The following is a 24,837-nucleotide window of genomic DNA, read 5'->3' as shown; positions in this document are numbered from 1 at the left end:
TATATATATATATATACATTGTGTGTGTATATATATATATATATATATATATATATATATATATATATAAACATTAAGGCCTTAACAGAGATAAGTAACCTGAATAGTCTATGAAAGAACAAATGCTACATTTAGAGTCTGCCTATTTGAATACAAAAACACTTTCTGTACAGTTTTGATGTTTGGAAACATATGTCTTACATATTAGAAAAAAAACGCATTAGATCCTTAAGGCTACCAAGGGGAAACTAAAATTGAAAACAAGCAGAAACAAATGAACCCAACTAAATTTCAAATGAATTACATAAAGACTTTACAAGAAGAAGAAAAAGGTGAATACAAGTGACTTTTGTTTTTGTTTTTTTTAAGGATTTTTTATTCATTTGACAGAGATAGAGACAGCCAGCAAGAGAGGGAACACAAGCAGGGGGAGGGGGAGAGGAAGAAGCAGGCTTCCAGCGGAGGAGCCTGATGTAGGGCTCGATCCCAGAATGCCGGGATCATGCCCTGAGACGAAGGAAGACGCTTTTGTTATGTGACTTTTGAACACAGCCCTTCACAGGTGCCTGGGTGGTTTAGTCAGCTAAGCATCCAACTCTTGATCTCAGCTCAGGTTTTGATCTCAGGGTTGCGAGTTCAAGCCCCACATTGGCCTCCATGCTGGGTGTAGAGCCTGCTTAAAAAAAGAAAACAAAACCAGTGAACACAGCACTTGACTATATAGCCTCAGTCAAGGGAGGAAAAAAAATAACTGCAAACATATCTTGAATTTTTCTTAGTGGGTTTGTATTTCATAGTGATATGGGTGAAACAGCTCTGCACCTGTGTTCTAAGTATTGTAGAACGAAACAAATAAGTAAATATGTTGATAGTATTGGGTTCTCACTGTAAAAAGAAGTATACAGAATATGGAAAGGTAATAAGTCCTGTGGGGTTGGGCTGGAATTGGAAAATTGGAAATATATATATTTTCCTGGTTTTGTCTGCTAAGAGAGTCTAGAAGCAATGATATTTCAGTAGCAATGGAATAAGTACAATTCCTCATTAAAAGGAAACAGAACTTCTTGAAGAAATGGTTAATTTCAGGGCTGGAGCAGAGCAGGTATGTGATAAGATTGAAACATCATGACAGAAGGTAAGAAAATGCTAAAAAAAAATAGACGGAAGTGTATCAATTGTTGCTAACTCTTGAGGGAGTTCTCGGACTTGCTTTTGCAACTTTTCTGTAAGTTTTAAAGAGAGCAAATACAACTGGTTAATAAACATTTATGAAACTATTTAGATTCACCAGTAACCAAAAATATGAAATAAAAGGAGATACGGTTTTTTGCCTATTAAATTAGCTAAATGTATGTATCTATTCTTAATGATAATATCTATACTTAAAAATGTACAACAACATTGAAACGCTCATACTCCAATTATGGAAGGGTAAGATGCAATTATCATTTTTGGAAAGTAATTTACAGTGATGTATTAAATTATTCCAGTAATTCCTGGACTCTATACTAAGGGAAAGAACAGAAGGAAAAATACCTTATGTATCAAGATTTCTCCTAAACATTGTTTAAAACTGAAAAGCTGGAAATGACATGTATTTTTTAAAGAGGTAAATGGATAAGGAAATGTAATACACTGATTAATGAAATATTCAGGAGACACTGGTGTTCATAAAGAATAGGAAAATGTTTTGCTGGTAAATTAAAATGTAGGATATTGTGCTTATAGTACAACTACATTAAATATGTCTATAACACGAATTAAATATGTCTTTTCCTTTAAAAAGTGAATAAGATTAAATGAAATATTTGTGTTTGGGTGGTGAGAATCTGGACAGTTTTATTTCTGTTTGTTTATTTTCTAAATTTTCTATACACTCTAAGTTTGATCTTATGGAATCTAATGAGAAGTTCCATTTTTACATTTTTAAAAGGTTTACGTAACTGTTTCTTGAATTCATTTGAAGATGTGTTGAAGGCGGTATCTTCTGCTACGATTGCTGAGGTTGCCCGTGACAATAGGGATGTTCAGGTTGCTGTCGCTATGGAAGGAGCCATTCCGCCTCTGGTGGCTCTTTTTAAAGGGAAACAACTTAGTGTCCAAGTGAAGGGTGCTATGGCTGTGGAATCACTGGCTAGTTACAACCCAAGTATACAGAGAGCATTTCTGGAAAAATCATTAAGTAAATATCTTTTAAAACTCCTCAAGGTAGGAATTTTATGATAACTTGTCATTTTTCTTAGACAAAGTATTCAATACTGAATTTAGTAAAGTGAAAAGAAAACTAAAACCAATTCTTGAATAAACTTTTTTAAAAAGATTTTATTTAATTAATTAATTTATTTTATTTGAGAGAGAGAGAGAGAGTGCGAGCGTATTGGGGGCAAGGGGAGAGAATCTCAAGCAGACTCTGTGCCTGGTGTGGAGCCCAACACAGGGCTCTATCTCATGACCCTGAGATCATGACCTGAGCCAAAACTAAGAGTCAGACGCTTAACTGAGCCACCCAGGCACCCCTAGAATAAACTTTTTATAAAATGTTCCTACAGTGTTCAATAACTGCTTATTGCAAGAACGGAATATTTTTTTTTAATAGGCGTTTCAAATAGATGTTAAGGAACAAGGAGCTGTAGCCCTCTGGGCCTTGGCAGGACAAACCCTGAAACAACAGAAGTATATGGCAGAACAGATTGGCTACAACTTTATAATAAATATGCTTTTGTCACCATCCACTAAAATGCAGTACGTTGGTAAGTATGTATAAATTTGCACAATGTAGAGCAGCGCATGGAAGCATCAGACATAGTTCTTGCTTTTCTCGACCAGGAGGTGAAGCAGTCATCGCTCTAAGCAAGGACAGCAGGATGCATCAAAATCAAATATGTGAAGGGAACGGAATCGCGCCGTTGGTTCGCTTGCTGAGGATGAGTAACATAGCTGAAGGCACACTTCTGAGTGTCATCAGAGCAGTGGGGTCCATTTGTATTGGTTGGTAAATTTTTTTCTCAATTCTTAAAATATCAGTAAGATACTGCATTTCCTCTCTGTGCCCATTGATAAAGCCCTAAATCATATTTAATCCATAAAAGGCTTACCATTTTTTTCCTCTAAGACCTTAATGAGTAAAAGTGGTGTAATTAGGAATTTTTTATCAGCTTTGCCCTTCAACTCTGGCTAAAAAGGATAATGAGGACAATGAGCTTCGGCTGTTTTGAGGTAAAGGAATCTCATTGTTTTATTGTTTAGTCTCATTGTTTAAGAGAAAAATATTTCTTCTTTCAAATCTTAAGAACTATATGTTTTATATAGAGTTTCTCATGCTGGGGCACATTTTTCAATTCCAGTCTTTTTCCGTGATGATTCTTTCTTTATAAAGTGGCCAGGGGGCACCTGGGTGGCTTAGTCAGTTAAGCATCTGCCTTTGGCTCAAGCCATGGTCCTGGAGGCCCAGCATTGAGCCCCACAGTCGCAGTCCCGGCTCCTTGCTCAGCAGGGAGTCTGCTTCTCCTTCTGCCCCTTCCCTCACTCCTCTCTCTCGCTCACTCTCTCTCTCTCTCAAATAGATAAATCTTTAAAAAAAAAAAAGTGGCCAGTAGGTCTAGTTGTTTCTTTCATTGCAAAGTAATTAACATTTCGGGATATCTGTGAAAGTGTTGTGGAATTGTCAGTAATTGAGCTACCAAAAATAAAAATTTGAGTTCTTTGCTGATCTTCATGAACATATGAAGGTGATTGTAGACTGTTTCTGATAGATAAGAAAAAAATCTTCATATGTAGTTGATTGCATTTCCTCAAAAAATAGTGTAGCTGAATGAAGAATGTAGGAATTGGTTCAAAAAAGATTTTTTCTCCTTGCTTGAAAAAGCTACGTTGCAGAAGTTCATTAAAGCTCCAAGGCAGTCAGTCAGACAAAATAATGTTTCTTTTTTTAGCCAGAGGCTTTATAGATTTATAGATATTTCTAAAATTCTAATAGATGATAACATATATGCAAAGATACTGTGTGTGTGTGTGCGCACAAATGCAATTTCTTCTCATTAGTTCACTTCAAAGCTGTCTACAAACCTGTCTACATTTGCCGTAGACCAAGGGATCTCCAGCAGAACTATGGAAGAAAACTCTTCATTTCAAATTTACTAGTTTAGACTGGTTACACATACACACACACCTCCCTTTTTCTTCCTCACCATGTTCATATTTTCTTCTACGCTCTTGAACATATGTAACATATTTAAAATAGCTGTTTTAACATCCCTGTAATCATTTCTGGGTCTCTTTCTATTGGCTGACTTTTCCCCCGATTATGAATCATATTTTCCTACTTCTTTGCATGCCTAGAAAATTTTAAATGTGGGTTTTTTAAGACCTATTGAAATAGTTTACATACAATAAAATATTTATTTATTTTTAAAGATTTTATTTATTTCAGAGAGAGAGAGGGAGCGTGTGTGTGTGCAAGCATGAGGGCATGGGGGGCTGGGAGGGAGAAGCAAACTCCCCGCTGAGCAGGGAGCCCCATGCAGAACTTGATCCCAGGACCCTGAGATCATGACCTCAGCTGAAGGCAGATGTTTAACCGACTGAGACACAAAGGCACCCCACAATAAAATATTTAAATAAAATATACAATAGAATAAAATATAAAAATACATTAGGGGCGCCTGGGTGGCACAGCGGTTAAGCGTCTGCCTTCGGCTCAGGGCGTGATCCTGGCGTTATGGGATCGAGCCCCACATCAGGCTCCTCCGCTATGAGCCTGCTTCTTCCTCTCCCGCTCCCCCTGCTTGTGTTCCCTCTCTCGCTGGCTGTCTCTATCCTGTCGAATAAATAAATAAAATCTTTAAAAAAAAAAAAAATACATTAAACCATACAATTTGTTGAGTTTTAACATATGCATTCAGCTGTGACACCATCACAACAGTCAAATAAATGAATATAACCACCACCCCAAATGGTTTCATTGTGTGCCTTTGTAATCCCTCCCTCTTTGCACTCCCATCCCCAGAGAAACAGTGATGTTTTCTATCATAATAGATTAGTTTGTATTTTCTAGAATTTTATGTAAGTGGATTATACTGCTATACTTTTTTTCTTCTTTCACTCGACATAGCTATTTTGATATTTATGCATATTATTTTATCAGTAGTTCACTTTTTAAATGCTGAGTAGGATTCCATTGTACGGTATGATGGATAATTTTATGACTTATATATATAGTTACTACCTACCTATCTACCTAAATACATACATATCCTGTTGGTTGTTTTTCTGGGAAACCCTGACTAATACATATGGATATACTATGATTTGTTTATCCATGCACCCACTGATGGACATTTAGATTATTTCCAATTTCTTGCTATTATATGTGAAACTACTATGAACATTGGTGTATAAGTCTTTGTACAGACACAAATGTTTTCATTTCTCTTGGGTATATACCTAAAAATAGGATTGCTGGATCATATAGTAGGTGTATGTTTAACTTTTAGAAAAACTGCCAGACTGGTCTTCAAAGTTGTGTTAACTTTGATTCCTACTCACAGCGTATGAAAGTTCCAGCAGTTTCACATCCAGCAGTTTCACTTAGTATGATTTTAGCCATTATAGTGGGAATGAAGTAAATCTCATCGCATTGTGGTTTTAACTTGCGTTTCCCTAATGATTAATGATGCAGAACATCTTTTCATGTGCTTATTTGCCATTTGTATATCCTCTTTGGTAAAGTGTCTGTTCAGTTATTTGGCCCATTTTAAAAATTGTGTTGTCTTATTGAATTGTAAACATTCTTTATATATTCTAGATACAAATCATTTGTTAGATGTATGTTTTGCATATTCCCAGTCTATGGTGTGTCCTTCCATTTTTGTAACAGGGTCTTTTGAAGAGCAAATGTTTTTAATTTTGATAAAGTCCAATTTATTGATATTTAAAAATTTTTAGTTTGTAGGTTTTGTGTCCTCCTTAAGAAACTTCTGCCAAACTCAAGATCATAAAGGTTTTCTGTTTTCCTCTGTATTTAGATGTATGATCCATTTTGAGTTAATTTTTGCATATGGCCATGATTTATTTATTTATTTTTTGCATATGGCTATCCAGGCTTCAGCCCCATTTATTGAAAAGATTATCTTTTCCTCCATTGAATTTTTCTGAGTCAATTTCTGGACTTTCTATTCTGTTCTGTTTACCTATTTGTCTATCTTTATGCTATACTCAGTCTTAAGTATTGGACGTTTACAGTAAATCTTGAAAGTAGGAAGTATGAGTCCTTCATCCTTGCTATTCTTTTTTAAAGTTGTTTTGGTTATTCTAGGTCCTTTGTATTTCCATATAATTCAAAAAATTAATCTGTCAATTTCTGAAAAAGATCTTCTATTATTTTGATTGGAATTGCATGAAATCTATAAATAAATTTGTGGAGAACACACTTCTCAATAATATTAGGTCTTTATAAACACAGTATGTCTCTCTACTTGTTTAGGTCTTCTTTAATATCTCTCAGGGATGATTCCTATTTTCCAATACACAATTCTTGTATATATTTTATCTTAGGTATTTCGTATTTTAAAATTATGCATAATAAGTTTTGGTTGAATGCTGGACATTGTTAGTTGTAAACTGATAGATGCTGGATTTTATTGTTTTCCTTTAAAGGGAGTTAGGTTCTGTTCTGGCATGCAGTTATCTTACTTGGGATCAGTTTGCTCCTTTTGTAGCTAGCTTTCAAGCTTTGTTAGGACGAGTCTAGAGCAGCCTTCACTCTGGAACTAACTTAACTCCACTATTAAGATGATATTGTTCCAAGGACTTAATTCCTTATATATTCCCTTGAATTATGAGGTATCTGAAGTCTGCCCAGAGAACACAAACCATTCCTAGCATTTTGTGAGCTCTGACAATTGTTCAGCCTGCTGCTTATAGTGGTTCTTTTCTCAGCTTAATGGAGTTTCATCCCATTATTAACATGCGATGATTCAAAGATTTGACGGTGGTATTTTTATCACACTGCCATCATCATTATCAAGGCATTATTATTAAAAATATTCATTTTGGGTGGCCCCACCTCCAGCACCTTCACTCTTGGAAATCTCCTTGCTTACTCCTTTTCCACTTACTCTGAAGTGAGCAATCCCGTTTCTGTGCTTCAAACGTATTTTTCTATACGCCTGTTAAAGCACTCATTGCATGTCCTGAAATCATGTATTTAAATAGTTGCTTCCCCTATAGAATATAAATACCTTGGAGGCAGAGATTCTAATTCCTCTTTTCCATTTTTTTTTTTATGTAGGCTCCACACCCAGCGTGGAGCCCAGTGTAGAGCTTGAACTCGTGACCCTGAGATCAAGACCTGAGCTGAAATCAAGAGTCACACATTAACTGACTGAGCCACCTAGGCACCCCCTAATTCCTCTTTTTAACTCTACTTCCTCGGTTCCTGATGAATTAGGCATTCAAGACCTGTCAGCTGAATCAAGAATATTCATGTAATCAATGTCTGTGTACACCCTGGGTGGCCAGTGTGAGGGTAGTGGGCAAGGAAACAAGCATGTTCTTTTCTCCTTCTATTTCCTCCAGTTCCTGCAAACTTCCCCAGATGATAAGTGACTTCTCTTCATTGTTCAGAGAGAGGTCTGATCTTGTATTTATATTTAAGTATATAAAACTGCTGTGTATGTTGTGGTTTTTGTTGGCAAAAGAACAGAATTCAAATTATTTGTATATCCACTAGGCGGAGATGACAAGTTTTTAAACTGAGATTAGGCCTATAAGTTAAAGTATTATAAAAGGAGACAGTAAAATTATCTCTTTAGTATGTGTATTTAAGGAATCTAGAAATTTTAACCAGGTGATTTACTCTAGTCATTTTTTTTTTTTTTTTTTTTAATTAGACAGAGATAGAGACAGCCAGCGAGAGAGGGGACACAAGCAGGGGGAGTGGGAGAGGAAGAAGCAGGCTCATAGCAGAGGAGCCTGATGTGGGGCTCGATCCCATAATGCCGGGATCACGCCCTGAGCCGAAGGCAGATGCTTAACCGCTGTGCCACCCAGGCGCCCCTTTAGTCATTTTTATAAAAATAATTTTTTATGGAATACAATAGCAACTATAAGCTTAAGTATCTTACAAATAATAAATCTTCAATAAATGATAGCTATTATATTATTATTCTTTGATAGTCTAGCATTTCTCATTTCTTGGTTTTGTAACTGGTAGAAAACATCCACATTTTTAATAGTAATTTTTCCATGTTTATCCATTTTGCTTTTTAAAAAATTAATTCAGGTAAAATAATGTTGATATAGCATTTCCTTTTTTAAATTTAAATTCAATTAATGTTTAATGTATTATTTTTGTTTCAGGGGTACACATCTGTGATTCATCAGTCTTATGTAATGAGCATTATATAATTACTGCTCATTACAACACATACCCTCTCCAATGTCCATCACCCAGTTACCCCATCCCCTCCACCTCCTTCCCCCTCCAGCAATCCTCAGTTTGTTTCCTAAGATTAAGAGTCTCTTATGGTTTGTCTCCCTCTGGTTTCATCTTGTTTCATTTTTCCTCTCTTTCCCTACAATCCTCTGCCTTGTTTCTTAAATTTCACATACCAGTGAGATCGTATGGTAATTGTCTTTCTCTGATTGACTTATTTCACTTAGCATAATACCCTCTACTTCCATCCACATAATTGCAAATGGCAAGATTTCATTTTTGATGGCTGTGTATTATTCCATTACACACACACACACACACACACACACACACACACACCCCACATCTTCTTTATCCATTCATCTGTTGATGGACATCTGGATTTTTTCCATAGCTTGGCTATTGTGGACATTGCTGCTATAAACATTGGGGTGCAGGTGCCCCTTGGGATCACTACATTGGTATCTTTGGGGTAAATATCCAGTAAGATATAGCATTTCCTTTTGTAACTTATTAACCATATTATGCAAGAACACTTAACCAACCCAACATATCAAGCTGTGTTTGACTTTACCATTTCCAAGATGGAAAGAAATGTTCTTATTGATGTGTATATTCTTATAGGTGTCGCCCATACAAGCAATCCTATCAGTCAACAATTCGTTGTAGAGGAAAATGCCTTTCCAGTACTTATTCAGCTACTGAGAAATCACCCTTCTCCTAACATCAAGGTATATAAAAGGTTTTAAGGTGTTTTTTTTTTTCTGATATAGTAAAAATTAACAGAACTATGACTTTTTGAGAATAATTTGTCTCTATTTAAATTCACAAGTATAATAAAAAATTTAACATTTTAAACAAAATCCTAGAAGTTTTAAATTAAGAAATTGCTATAAAATAGTAAATTTTATTAAAATATTAAATTTTCAAATAATTAAATCTTGTCTTTACTCATCAAATAAGTTTTATTCCTCAGATATTTGATTATTCACAGAATTTCTCCCCTTCTTCCTCAGATATTGGTTGCTAAAACTGGGTGGGGATAATGAGGATGTATGCTTTATGTAGCCAAATTTCTCAAATATAAGTGATTACTACCAGTCTTATACCATCAAAACAGCTTTACCTTCTACCAAGCAGCCTGTGTTGGCCAGCAGCAACGGTTTTCTCAATACGAACAACTTATGAGTTGTTTAAGAGTCACTCACTCTTCCACTTACTTCTAGCAAACTGCCTTTAATAAAATGATGTTCGCATCTATTCAAATCCTCAAAACCAAAGCTTTGGAAATTTAGGACATGTAGAGTTAACCAGGCAGGAAATTATAACAACAAAAAATATATTTTCTCTTCAAAATTTGGTATGAGTTCTGTTGGAAATGAGAAAACAGAAATATGTAAGTAAATACAGCATTATTTATTTTAAGGAATGTATTATCAGAAAAGATGTTAATAAGTTATGTGGTTTTTCTGGCTATGAGAGAGATTATTCTATTGTAGGAGTTGATTAGGGATACAAAAGGAAGGAGCATATGCTAGCAATTTTTTGGCTTGAATTATATGTAAAAACTACATTGACTTTCAAAGTACAAATAAATTTCATAAGACTATGGAAAATGCCACATAAAAATACATTTTTATTTTAAAACATGCAATTTCATGGCAAAACAGTTTACTTCAATTGCATCCATCCATATTTCAGTATATATTTTCAATGAGTTTCTCAACTTGTTAAAAACAGAACATAAGTACATTTCAGTACTTTTCTTCAAATACGATTCTATAGTAAACAAATATTTTTGCAGTAATAATCATGCTTTTCAAATTCATTTTTCATAGAAATGTACAGTGTAATACTTAAAGAACAATACCTCCACACATTTCTGGCTGGCTCTGGTTGCCTCCCCCCACGCCCTCCAGTGGAGCTGTGTGGTTGTGCCAACAGCACACAGAGGAAGGGTATTTTCCCAGCTGTTAAAAATTATAAGGGACGTGCCTCCAGACATTATAAATGCCACTCTCTAAATATTAGAGAACTGGATTCAATGAATTATATATTATCTTTGAATTAGTATATCCCATGTGAATGTGTAATGAAATATGTCATTTGATAAACCATGAGTGAAAAATAAATTAATTTCTGAAAACCACATATTTAGGTTGAAGTGGCATTTTCCTTGGCATGCATTGTCCTAGGGAATGATCTGTTACAGAATGAATTACAAGAAACTGAAGGATTTAAGTATGCTGATGTCCTTTATCTTCTTCACTCACCAGATAAGGTAATACCTTTGTAAAATGTTAGAACTCTTGTAGAAAGGTTTTTAGACCACATTGTCAAATGATAAGTCTTTCACAGCAACACTTAAATATATTACATAAGAAATGTAAAATCTCTTTGGTAGGTCATTGGTTTGTAATGATGAAATAATACTGTTCCATATTTTTCATAGTTGTCATATTTCTTCTTTGAAATATAGCAATTTTAATGCTCCAAGAACCAATAAATCTCTTCTGTCCTGGATGCATTGAAACTTTTTCCTAATTTCATGACCTTTCAACTCTCAGTCATCTATTTCTTACCCAGTATTCCAGAGTGGTGCTTCTCAAACTATTAGTGATGAAGGAAAGCTTTTCCCCAACAATCTGTTATGGGGAGGATAATTAAAAACAAAAACAAACTACATCAAAAACTAATAATGTACTACATGTTGGCTAACTGACCATTATAATAATAATAAATAACAAAAAAATAAAACAAAAACTTTAAGTTTTGAAATAATTTCAGATTTTCTAAAATTTTGCAAAAAATAGTATGGAGTGTTCTAGCATATCCTTTATCCAGCTTTCCTGGATATCAATAAGGAAATTAACATTGATATCATATAATTAACTAATCTGCAAATTTTATCTAATTTTTGCCAATTTTTTCACCAATGTCCTTTTTCTCTTCCAGAATCCAATCCAGGATCTCCTATTACATCTAGTTGTTATGTCCCTTTAGTTTCCTTCAATCTGTGAAACAACATCCTTTGCCTTTCATGATTTTACATATCTTCCATGATTTTGACATTTTTGATGAGTCCACACCAGTTACTTTGTAGAATGTCCCTCAATTTGAATTATCTGATGTTTTCTCATGATTAAATTGAGGTGGTGCTCTTTGGCAAGAAAACCGCAGAAATGATGCGGTCTTCACTCACTGCCCAGTGCATTATTTCAGGAGGTACATGCTGCTGTTAGTCTTATAACGGGCAGTGCTGACTTTGGGTACTTGGTTAAAGTAGTGTCTGCCATATTTCTCCACTATAAAGTCCTGTACTTCCCTTTTTTAATTAACAAGTTTCTTGAGGTGAGACACTTTGAGGCTTTGCAAATATTCTGTTTTGCATGTACTTTTGCTCACCAATTTTAGCATCCATGGATGCAACAATGATTATGTGGTATTTGCCTAATGGCAATTAAAAAAAATTCTTCCTCTTTTTTTTAAATCAAGTTTTTATTTAAATTCCAGTTAGTTCATACAGTGTAATATTAGTTTCAGGTGTGCACTTTAATGATTCAACACTTATATATGACACCTGGTGCTCATCACAAGTGCCCTCCTTAATCCCCATCATCCATTGAACCCATTCCCCCCATCCCCTGCCCTCTGGTAACCATCAGTTTGTTCTCTATAGTTTAAGAATCTGTTTCTTGGTTTTCTTCTCCCACTCCCCCCGTTTGTTTGCTTCTTAAATTCCACTTATGAGTGAAATCATATGGTATTTATCTTTTTCTGACTTATTTCACTTAGCATAATACACTCTAGCTCTATCCACATCATTGCAAATGGCAAGATTTCATTCTTTTTATGGGTGAGTAATATTCCATTGTAAATATACATATCTTCTTTATCCATTCATCAGTTGATGGGCATTTGGGCTCTTTCCATAATTTGGCTGTTGTTGATAATGCAGCTATAAACATCATCTTCTTTGTATATTTATTAATTGGTATTTAACTATAAGGAAGAGCTGTTCCTTTTTTTATTTTTAAAAATATTTGTCAGAGAGAGAGAGAGAGAGTGCACAAGCAGGGGGAGCAGCAAGCAGAGGGAGAAGCAGGACACTGGGGTCCTGACCTGAGCTGAACACAAGCTTAAACAGGCTGAGCCACCCAGGCGTCCCAAAGCTGTTCCTTTTAAATGCTAATTCCCAGTTTCTGTAATCCTACTGTCAACCATTTTGCGGACTATCACTGGTCCATGGGCCATACTTTGTTTTTTTGTTTTTTTGTTTTTTTTTTTATAATGATTTTTTATTATATTATGCTAGTCACCATACAGTACATCCCCGGTTTTCGATGTAAGGCTCGATGATTCATTAGTTGTGTATAACACCCAGTGCACCATGCAATATGTGCCCTCCTTACTACCCATCCCCAGCTTATCCCATTCCCCCACCCTCCTCCCCTCTGTAGCCCTCAGTTTGTTTCTCATAGTCCATAGTCTCTCATGTTTCATTCCCCCTTCTGATTACCCCTCCTTTCTTTATGCCTTTCTTCCCCTACTGATCATTCTAGTTCTTATGTTCCATAGATGAGAGAAATCATATGATAGTTGTCTTTCTCTGCTTGACTTATTTCACTAAGCATTATCTCCTCCAGTGCCGTCCATGTTGTAGCAAATGTTGAGAACTCGTTCTTTCTGATAGCTGAGTAATATTCCATTGTATATATGGACCACAACTTCTTAATCCAGTCATCTGTTGAAGGGCATCTCGGCTCCTTCCACGATTTAGCTATTGTGGACATTGCTGCTATGAACATTGGGGTGCATATGGCCCTTCTCTTCACTACGTCTGTATCTTTGGGGTAAATACCCAGTAGTGCAATGGCTGGATCATAGGGTAGCTCAATTTTTAACTTTTTAAGGGACCTCCACACTGTTTTCCAGAGTGGCTGTACCAACTTGCATTCCCACCAACAATGTAGGAGGGATCCCCTTTCTCCACATCCTCTCCAACAATTGTTGTTTCTTGCCTTGTCTATTTTTGCCATTCTAACTGGCGTAAGGTGGTATCTCAGTGTGGTTTTGATTTGAATTTCCTTGATGGCTAATGATTTTGAACATTTTTTCATGTGTCTGTTAGCCATTTGTATGTCTTCATTGGAAAAGTGTCTGTTCATATCTTCTGCCCATTTTTTGATTTATTTGTTTCTCGTGTATTGAGTTTGAGAAGTTCTTTGTAGATCTTGGATACCAGTCCTTTATCTGTAGTGTCATTTGCAAATATATTCTCCCATTCCGTGGGCTGCCTCTTAGTTTTTCTGACTGTTTCCTTGGATGTGCAGAAACTTTTAATCTTGATGAAGTCCCATAAATTCATTTTATCTTTTGTTTCTCTTGCCTTTGGGGATGTGTCATGAAAAAGGTTGCTTTGGCCGATGTCGTAGAGGTTGCTGCCTATGTTCTCCTCTAGAATTTTGATGGATTCCTGTCTCACATCGAGGTCTTTCATCCATTTGGAGTTTATTTTTGTGTATGGTGTGAGATAGTGGTCAAGTTTCATTCTTTTGCATGTAGCTGTCCAATTTTCCCAGCACCATTTATTGAAGAGACTGTCTTTTTCCCACCGGATGTTTTTTCCTGCTTTATCAAATATTAGTTGCATGGGCCATACTTTGAATAGCACTAACCCCAGAGAACTTTGAGAACTTTTGTTGTCTGCAGTGCATTTAGCAATCAGGGAAGAAAACTGCCAACTATCTCTGTCAGTTCTGTTCTGGGGGATTTGGGAGGAAGAAAGGAAGGCTAAAAGGGGAGACATGAAATCAACTGCATTATTTTTTAAAATATAGAATTGTACTCTACTGAAGTATATGAAAAAATGGAGATGTGCTGCTGTAAGAATATGAGGAGTATAGGATGAGGAGACTGAATTTGGATCTAACTCTCTAAGCCACCTTTCTTCGCTGTTCATTGCATATTTTATTCTCATTACCCTATTCCTCAGGGACACCCTTCTCCTTTTTCTTCTACTACTAACTCTACTCCTAATCATTCTCCTTTTCTTCCCAGCCTGTTCCCACCTGCTTCACTTACTGGACCCTATTTCTTTGTGTATTCCTAATACCTTTCTTCTTGCTTTGTGTCCAGTTGACTACTTGTGTGTACATAATTTTTATTATGGAACATTTCAAACTTAAATAGAATAAAAGAGTAGCATAATGAACTTAAATATTTCTATGACTCAGCTTCTGCAATTATCAACTCATGGCCAGTCTTATTTCATCTATACACCCACTTGCTCTTCCTATATTATTATTATTAGTTAAAGATTTATTTGAGAGAGAGACAGAGAGAGAGGGAGAAAGTGTGCACATGCATGGGTGGGGGGAGGGGCAGAGAGAGAGACTCCTCAAGCAGACTCCCTGCTGAGCATGGGGCTCCTGTGGGGCTTGATCTCATAACACTGAGATCATGACCTAAGCCAAAACCAAGATTCAGACGCCCAACCAACTGAGCCACCCAGGAGCCCCTCATCCTATAAAACTGTTGAAGCAGATCTCAGCCATCATAAAATTTTATTGGTAAATATTTTAGTATGTACATATAGCACTTTTATAAAATGATTAACAGTGGCAGAAAACTCCCTAGATTAGTGGTTCTTTCTGTACTATACTGTTCAAACAAAATATTAAAAATAACAGTGATAAAATTCTTTTTGATCTTTCTGGAAGATCTACCATATTTGTTCATCTTTGCCAAATGAACTGGCTCTAAGGAAGAATTGGCTTTTGCTCTGTTTACCAAGTCCCAGAATGTTAAAATGGGTTTTTAAATCATCTTTCTTTTTATTTCCCCTTAGAATACAGTACAGAATTTTACAAATGAACTTTTTTAAAGAGATGATAGAGATCATCCCACAATGCATAAAATGTAATATACAGCATGCTATATACAAGGGAAGTTTTGATTTATCAAGTCTACTTTGAAATGTTGAAATGAAAATAAAAATTAAAATATGTTAAAACAAAAAAGTTGAGGGTTAATGGAATTATGGAATTTCCTGTTACTATTTGTTTATTTGCATAATCATTAACCTAACATTCCCCCTGAAAATTAAAATTACTTTCTCTTCTTCTCCTTGATACCATAACCTACTTCTCTATTTTATCTGTTCAGTAACATTCTGGGTTAACTCTATTACCTGTTTTCCCCAATAATGTTATATTTTACTCCCAGAGATAAGAATGCAATATATTTAAATGAGCAAGAATTCAAAATCTATTACCTTGAGTAACATAATAAATGAACTAAGTTGAAGATAATGCATGTTTCTCCTCTTCTAGGATATTTGTTTAAGGGCAGGCTATGCATTAACCCTTTTTGCCTTCAATAATCGCCTTCAACAATACTTAATACTGGAAAGTGGAATAATGACCATATCAATCTTTGAACCTTTTCTTGAATCAACAGTTGAAACTGAGAAGGCAATGGCAGCATTTCAGGTATAAAATTGGAAGTTAAAACTTCAAATCAATAAATATGTCTTTTTAGTCAAAACTTTATTAAAAATGAGAAAAAAATTTTGATCTGGAAAAGCATTTACCAATTTGTAAAATTCACAGTATTTTTCACACCAGCCCTTTCCACCTCATAAAAACTCCATTCTTTATGAGGATATCTTCATTTATATACAATTTTACAGGTTACAAGGCACTTTTTGCTTCTGTATCTTATCTGATGCTTATAACAACCCTTCAGGTTGATGGGCAGATAGTATCATTTTCATCATCCCCATATTATAGTCAGAGAAACAAGGTAGTATCCAAGACACGTTTTCCAACTGCAGAGCTTTAGCTGATCACACTGATTCTTCAACCTACGACAACTGGATGTATCTGGGTGCTGCTTTTTCCATCCAGTGACCTGTAGGAGAACTATTTTCTATGAATCCACACTTGAAAGAATCAAAAGCTGCAAATATTGTAGGAAGAGTACAGTGGACTGCCACGTTCACCACAGTGATCAGATAGTGACAACTACTCTGATTCAAACCCCTGCCACTTGCTTTTCTTCTACTGGGTCGTACCAAATTACTCCCCTTACCTTCCTGTGAAGTACCAAAAAACATAAAAGCTTATTTAGAGAAGCAGAGTACAAAACATTCAATGATTCTGTGCTTCTTTTTGTTTTCAGATTATCATCCTAGCTAAGGTCATTATAGATGTGGACCATATCACTTTGTCTGCAAGAGGTGTTACTATTTTAGTTGATAGTCTGTATTCAGTTCATTCCACTACTATTGCCTTGACAGGTAAGAAATAACTGGAAGGTGGTTAACATAAAACTACCTCTGCATAAAACTATTTTCAACACAATTTTTTGGGGTAATCAACAATAGTAAAATAATAAGCTTGATATTATGTCACATGGTTTAAAGAATGAGCTGGTGTAGGTCTACATGGAACTCCACACAACGTCTACCTGGAATAGTGGGAATCTACTCTGCACCTCAGCTAGAAGCAGGGAAACTCTGAATATGGCCTTTTTGATTTCCTACTTGCTTTTTCAACCCCCTAATTATTTTTTCGAGAATATAAAATGAGATTCCAACTCTGAGCTACTAACAACGCAATTTACACGCCGATTTATAATAGTTATGGCAGATTTATCCCTCTATACCTCTGTCTGGTTTTCTTTTAATCAACATCACATTTTGGTAACATTTAAGAGTTCCTTATGTTGCTATGCAATATAGCAAAGCAAAAGAGTCCAAGAGAGTTCTTGGCACACTTGATGCAATTGCGTAACTATATCTACTCTAGAGCTAATTTTCGAGATGCATAATGAGGTAATTGCGTTAATATATCACTCTCAACACAATATGAAACAGTATCAGAATGATGACCATACGAAGTGATTACTACCAAAAAATAAATAAGGTCTTTGGTTTTTAACTGAAATGGATCACTGAAGGTAGGAAAGGAAATTACACTTGCTGCTACAGAATTTTATTTTTGCTTGGCAAGGAAGGAAAATTCATGCAAATGAAAATTTTCTGATGGAAACTAGCTAGGAAAGAAACATGTTTAAGTTATTAAATACATTCTTATTTAAATAGCATTCTTAATTCAAGTCATAGTAATTCTCTGACTCTGAAAAACAGTCGTAGTGGGTTTAAATTTTACTCCACAAACTCCTGTGTGCAAGAAATACTATATTATTACTAGCTTTCAAATATTAATTTTCTCAGGTTGGTAGGAACTGCATCTCAAAAATTACTGGGCTTTCTTTGCACTCCACCATCATAGTCATATGCATCTCCAGAGTCATATGCATGTCTGGGGTATCCCAAGCAAAGCAGGATATTCGGGCCTCAGATATGATGTAAAATAAGTGTTGTGCTAAATGTCTAAGTTGACAGGGTTCCCAGAAGAGGCTCCAAAGGCACGGAAGTTTTACAAAGACTAGGATTTCTGTTGCCAAGTGTCCAGTTTTCCTATGTGCACCACATAACCATTCTTTACACACAGCTCCTGTTCCTACTATCTCCTTCTTAATCCTAGATTCTCTGCCTGCCTCCATTGTTCCCCATTTCTTATTCCTCATCTTTAAAGACACCTCTCTCCCTTTCACCTAAAATAATGCCTTCTATAAACATAGACTTTTAAAAATATATGCCTGAAAAACAAAAGGTTATTTTTAGACATTTTTTGCTTTAAGCCATATGATCCATCCCTCCCCATCCTGAAATAATAAATACAAAGGCCTTGGTTTAAGAATACAAGAACAAAACCCCAATGAATACTTCAATAAAGTATCCATCCACATTTATATGGGTAGAAATATTTATATTTTAAAATCTGTTTGCACTTATTCCTTTTTTTTTTTTAAGATTTTATTTATTTGAGAGAGAGAGAGACAGCCAGCGAGAGAGGGAACACAAGCAGGGGAAGTGGGAGAGGAAGAAGCAGGCTCCCAGCAGAGGAGCCCAATGTGGGGCTCGATCCCAGCACTCGGATCACGCCCTGAGCCGAAGACAGACGCTTAACGACTGAGCCACCCAGGCGCCCCATGTGTTGCACTTATTCCAACACAGCAGCAATATTGTGAAAGAATATCATGATTGCTCTAAAAATTAAGCAAATATTCGCATGAAATAGTTTTAAATTGGTAGTTGCACATTTATTTGACTACTGAACTACTTTATTATCTTCAACCTCCAAACATTTCTTTTTATGCCAAAAATGTCAATGATTTTAAATTTAATACATTGCTTGGGCTTACAATACCATTAAGCTCTTAACTCAAAGTGATCTGAATTGCAAAAAGGACATACTAAATTTTTTTAATCGTAGTTCAGTCATTATGTTCACAGTCATTAAAAAAACACTAAACCTCAAAACAAAATACATTCTGAAGCCATAGGGAAGAACAACTCTGATTTTCAAAATTCCCTACTCTTAAATAAAACTAATTAACTTTTACTGTTTGTGACAGAAAACCATATCCTAATTTTGGGGAAAGAATTCTACATTTAATATATACACGCTTTTTCTCAGCTCTGTTAGATGTATAATATATGCAAATGAACAAAAGTACAGTGTATCAGTTTATATCAATTAAATAACACATTTTTTCTTATTTAATTTATAGGGAATTTAATAGCTAGCCTGGCTCATTCTAGAGCTGGTATTCCAGAAGCATTTACCACATTAGGGACAATCCAACAGCTCTGCTATCATTTGTACTCAGGAAAAGAAGAGGTAAAAACAAAAGTAATTCTATAATTGAATATTCTAAAAATGTAATTGCCTCTCACTTTTGTGGGCTACTTTCTCTACAGGTTAACTATGTTATATAATAGTTCATGTTACTCAAAATTAGATGATTTTTCCAGTACTACATCTGCCATCCATAATTCTGGTTCCCAAAAAATGTGCACATTTGTTTTAACTTCAATACTTGAGATTCAATATACAAATAAGTACATTGATGATATAGAAATTTATAATTAAACCATTTATAAAATACCTCACAAAAACTGGTTACTAACTTACTAACTTATTAACTAACCGGTTTTTGTGATCTCACTAAGTCATTTCTATGATTATTTGGAATTCATGAAAGTGGAATCCGTTGGGCAGTTTTCCTTATCTGCCAAGCAGCATCAGAGGTGACAGTATGAAGAAGGCCAGAGTAGTGGTTTGCTTGAGCCTTCCCCTACCCTCTCCCCCAGGTGTAAGGCAGTGTTTCTCCAACTTCAGGATACACAGGAATCACCTGGAGGACTTGTTACACCATAGTTTGCTGGGCTCCATTCCCAGTGTTTCTTATTGAATACATCTGGTTTAGGCCCTAAAATGGGCGTTTCTAAGCAGTTCCTAGAAGCCGAAGCTGCTGGTATCGGGACCATACACTGGGGACCACTATTCAAGGTATGGAAGATACACGGGCATATGCAGCAGTCGGATGCCAACGCAGAGACCAGTATACCAACCCTCTGGTGCCCTGCATGGGCCTGGCTTATGTTCATTCTATGGCATTTCTTAGGCCACCACTAATGGATTTTCTGAGAACTGCCCAGAAATATACTTTTATCATATGAAAAACCTAATTATTTCACGGTCACAGGCAGAGGGTATTCCCTTCAAAAAAGGAAAGATTGCTTTTTCTGGAGTCCTGTGGCTGATACTTGGTTTTTGCCAGTGGAAAATTGAATTGCTTTCCTGAGTGTCTTATTTTTAACTTATTTTTATCCTGTAGTCTCTTACCTGGTTTCCTATTACAATCAGCTGAGCAGTTTTGAAAAATTCCAGTGTCCAGGCTGCACCCCAAAATAATTAGAGTTTCTAGGGATGGAACCCAGGCACTGAGTAATTTTCATAAGTATCAAGGGGATTCCAATATACAATCAAGACTGAGACCCAGTGTCCTAGTTCAAACTCAATGGTTCTCACTCTGGCTGCATATTAAGTCACCTGCGGCACTCTTAAAAACAATACGAATGCCCAGGTTCTACCCCCAAGAAAGTTGGTGGGCTTTTTTTTTTTTTTTTTTTTCTTTTTTAACTGATGGTGATTCTAAAATGCAGTCTGGACTGAGAACAACTACTAGAAATCAATGGCGGTTGACAACTTTCTCTAAAAATATGGCTGTTCTGCTTCCATCGATAGGTTGCCATCGGCTGACACACGTTTGCTCTGCAAAGCCACAGAGACTGTCTTATGAAATGTTTAGTGAGAATACTTTGTTAGATATTTTAAGAATAAAGCTCAGTGGAGGAATTGTTTCTTCATTTAGGTTCGCACTGCTTGCTCCTGTGCGCTTGGCTACTTAACTTACAATGCAAATGCTTTCCGCATCCTATTAAAGGAATGCAGAAATAAGCCTAATCAGTTCCTTCGTATAACAAATAATATCAACAGAGATGCAAGTATTAACCCAGCCTTTTTAAAGGAATTTCAAATGCAACAACGAGTGGGACTTCCTTCCTTAAGGTATTGTGCCTATATTTGTGAAATTGCAGTAGAGAAATTATCAATAGAGGAACTTGTAAGAAAGTTTAAGGAAAATCAAACAAGGGGAGCTATTCCTGATATGAATGAATATATGCCCTCTATACCATGAGAGAAAATGCATCCTAGATGTCCACTGCCAAAGCCTGTTTTAATTCTGATTTAGCAACAAAACTGCTTGTGAAGGCAAGAATACAACCAGATCTTGGGGATCCCATTTGGCCAAGATTATTCACATTTCAGAAAAGCTTTTTGGGATTCCGGTTGCTTCCAAGTCTGATCCAGGAGACCATTTTTGGGATATACTTGGGAGTCCCGAGCCAACCAGGAATACCACCATGACCTTGGTATCATCAAAAAAGTTCAAAAGGTTCAAGAGACCTTTGAACTTCATTCAAAGGTAGGCCAGACTCCCAGGGTAGGGCTAAATCAGACCCAGTGGCTGCAGTTACAGCAAAGTCTGATAGGCATTTATTTATCCAGGGGATTTTGCTTCAGTGTTGGAGTTTCATCAGAGCTTAAGTTTCTGCAAACGGAGAGGAGAATCTCCTTAGAATGGACATATTTTCTTTTCTTTATTCGATGTAGCTGAATTACAAGTCTTCTCCGCAACTAGCACTATTTGTGTGTGGAACAGAACTACTCAAGATACGATATTTACTCTATAATAATAGAAAAGAATAGGATCCAATACTGTACCTAATACTGTAGGTTCTGTAAATCAATTTTCAGTATAGAGAAAAATGAGTACATCTTCCCTTTAATTCTTGGAAAAACTGAAAACTCAAAACTAGTTACCTAATTTTATATAGTAAGACAGGGAAGTCTAAATTAAATTCCTGTAACTGACAGTGTTAAAAAAATAATACTGGTTCAGAAATTAATTTAGGATAAATAATGAAAAGTATTATTTTACACAATTACTCCCACAACTAGCCCATATGGCAACTTTTCGGAAACTAGAGAAAGATGCCCTTTCCTTAGGACACTTTACTGTCATCTGCTGGAAAATAGGTGTAATAACTATACAAATCTACAATGACTGAGGGTGAGTGGTACCCTCTGGAATTGTGACCACTCAACTTTTAGGATTGTAAGCAGTGACCAGTAGTCAGTAAACTTATAAGAATGGTTACCACGTGAGGTGTAACTGGTTAGCAAATAATAATTACTCCCATAACTAATACTGTTATGAACTCTTCTTAGAGTATTTACATGGACTATTCCCTGTAATTTTCATAACCATTCAGTGAAGGAGTTTGATTAAATGAAACTATGGGAAATGTGCTAAAAGATTATTAAGACATGTTTGGAAACTTTGGGATGGATAACAATACCCTTCCACGAAATGTTCCTTGATACCACTACTGGCAAGTACACTGATTGGGATCATGATAGCATTTTTTTGGTGTATATACTACTTCTCTATTCCCATGCTCCCATCCAGCCCCAAGAACAGCAGATTAGAAGAGTCCTTGGATACGCAAAATTTGAAGTATGGAAAGAGGCCTAATTTTTGCTGGTGTTCACTGACCCCTGTATGAAAGCACTCAGCCTAAATGCTAGCTACTTTCATGTTCTGGCCATGAAGTTGGCATATGGACAGACTGAAGTCTGTGCCTCATTAAAGTGGACAACAGCAAATGTTCCTCATCGAATTAACCAGCTATACATTTGTGATAACCACCTTTAATATATTAACTTTAAGCGAGACATAAAATTTTATTACCAGGGAAATTTTGTAATTTTGTAACTATATTATGTTACATGTACAGGATGATGATTTAAAATAATACTGTTTTTAAGAGCCACCCCCCCACCATATTAACTAGGTACACCTTGTTATTCTTTGGCCTGAAGTACTTTATTGGTAAACCATTGCTTTGAAAATAAAGTTTTTGTGATCAACATGTTTTCCTTTTAGTCTAGAGAAAAATGGAGGACCATCCATAACTCCTGTCTTTAAAAAAGGTAACTGATTTTTCTTTGGTCTCTGAGGTAACTTCTAGCCCTGACACCTTACAATTCTGTGTTCCATTTCTAAAAATTCAAAATGTAGAGGTTACCCCCCAAAAAGTTTACCTGTAAACTCTGCCTTTGTCATTCTGTATACTTGAAATATCTTCCCATTTACAAGACTATCTTAATCATTCCTTATTATATCCCTTGACAGAAACCCCTCTTACTTTTTTTCTTTAAGCTATGTATAGAAATAGGTCATTACTGAAACAACACATGAGTATGCCCTAAATTACCATCTTGCTATTATTTTGTTTCCTGTACAACTTGTCTGTAAGCTCTTAGGGTAGAGACCACATTTTTTCCACTGATACACTACGGTTTTATATATATTTGGCAGATGTTGGCTGAGTGATTTTAGGCAAGATCAGAGTCCAGATCTTATAAGGTTACTCAGCAATTCCTATTAGACATGTAATAGGGAAAATAAATTATTTTTTCACTTAATTTATATGCTTAGTGCTTATTCATGTGTGCTTAGTGTAGGACCAATATCAGTCTTACTTGGTATATTATCTTATGGCAAGGACAGAACCATTCAAAAGCCAAGATCTGTTTGTAAGAGTCAAAAATGGAAAGGGGGAGAATAAAAAGTAGAAGAGAGAACTTCACTTATTCAGGGAGTCTGTAATGAAAGCTAGGTTTGTGTGGGAGGCTATATATATGAATATTATGAGTAGAAGAATTTTTTTTGTATATCTTCTTTAGTGAAGTAATTTACACAAAGGAATAAAGTCAGTCCCATTTTTTTCTACACTTTAATAACTGTTTTCTTGTGTTGTTTTTTAATATTGGTTTCTAAATAGCAATCTGTGTACCACTAATGGTTTGATAATGTTTTCACAGGTTTATGGTAACATAAGAAAAAATAAGGACAATAGCAAGTTTCTGATAAAGTTAGTTTCATTCAATACAAAATGTGTCATTTTGAGACAGTACCTTTTACACTTGCTTTTGGGTGTTAAGATATCCCTACTGCTACAAAATGACATTGGTATTTGTTCTTTTATTAGTCTCAACTTGGCATAATAAAACGTTGGTAACCATATATTGGCCCCATAAATTTTTGCACTCTGACACCTAAAAGTCTGGAAGTTATGCATCCATTCTTAGTATGTTTTAGTGATTGGAAGAAAATAGAACTATATAGAACCAAAAGCAATGAGACTACATCTAGGGCTCTTGGGCTCTTGGGCTTAAGAAAGAGACATTTAATTGTGGCTCTCTAATTTTCAGGGAAAGAGCACCGAAGAAAATTAAAATCTAAAATTCAGCCAAGAGATTCTTTGACTTTAATACCTCCTGTAACTAACTTCATGGGACTCTTCAAAACAACAAAAAAGACCCCTGTTTCTCACAATATTTTTTCCTTTTCACCTGCAATTTCATCAGATATCATAAAAGTATCAAGACCAAGAATAGTGTTTTTGAGCCAACTTGGGAAACATGTACAGAAAGCTAACCTAGAGCCTGCAGAGGGCTAATAAAAGCATTAATATGAAAGTATGAAAGAATTCCTGAGCAATCTTTTTAAATTCTTTACTTTTTAAAAAAGAATTTATTTTTAAATAATGTCTGTATTCAATGTGGGGCTCGAACTCACAACCCCAAGATCAAGAGTCACATGTTCTACTGACTGAGCCAGCCAGGCGCCCCCAAATTTTTTACTTTTAATTTTAATCTAATTGTAGTAAAATACATATAACTGAGTATAAACACTTTGATTGGAAGTTATTGATATTGATACTAAACAGATTTTCTCTAGCCTGTCTACTGAAGTTTAACATCAGGTCAGAGTCATAGTTTCAAAAAGTAAATAGAATTTTCCTGCACTTAACACCTTAAAATACAGCAACTGACACAAGTGGCATAATTAGT

At 35.6% G+C, this 24,837-nt stretch overlaps 1 protein-coding gene across 1 annotated transcript in view; it reads left to right on the top strand.

Moving 5' to 3' along the window:
- The window catches only part of ANKAR (ankyrin and armadillo repeat containing), a 67,641-nt gene extending 43,163 nt beyond the window's left edge, over positions 1-24,478 (top strand). The window contains exons 12-22 of the mRNA XM_040642961.1: positions 1,967-2,208; positions 2,597-2,750; positions 2,827-2,988; positions 9,059-9,165; positions 10,593-10,715; positions 15,769-15,927; positions 16,619-16,736; positions 19,079-19,188; positions 20,726-20,922; positions 22,865-22,911; positions 24,196-24,478. Of these exons, the coding sequence (XP_040498895.1) occupies positions 1,967-2,208; positions 2,597-2,750; positions 2,827-2,988; positions 9,059-9,165; positions 10,593-10,715; positions 15,769-15,927; positions 16,619-16,736; positions 19,079-19,188; positions 20,726-20,922; positions 22,865-22,911; positions 24,196-24,443 (1,667 nt within the window). The 3' untranslated portion in view covers positions 24,444-24,478. The remainder of the gene's footprint in view (positions 1-1,966; positions 2,209-2,596; positions 2,751-2,826; positions 2,989-9,058; positions 9,166-10,592; positions 10,716-15,768; positions 15,928-16,618; positions 16,737-19,078; positions 19,189-20,725; positions 20,923-22,864; positions 22,912-24,195) is intronic.
- Positions 24,479-24,837: the final 359 nt, after the last annotated feature.

The sequence above is a fragment of the Ursus maritimus genome, unplaced genomic scaffold, assembly GCF_017311325.1.
Source record: "Ursus maritimus isolate PB19 unplaced genomic scaffold, ASM1731132v1 scaffold_1, whole genome shotgun sequence".
In the NCBI taxonomy this organism is placed as follows: domain Eukaryota; kingdom Metazoa; phylum Chordata; class Mammalia; order Carnivora; family Ursidae; genus Ursus; species Ursus maritimus.
This window is presented reverse-complemented; position numbering and strand designations above follow the sequence as displayed.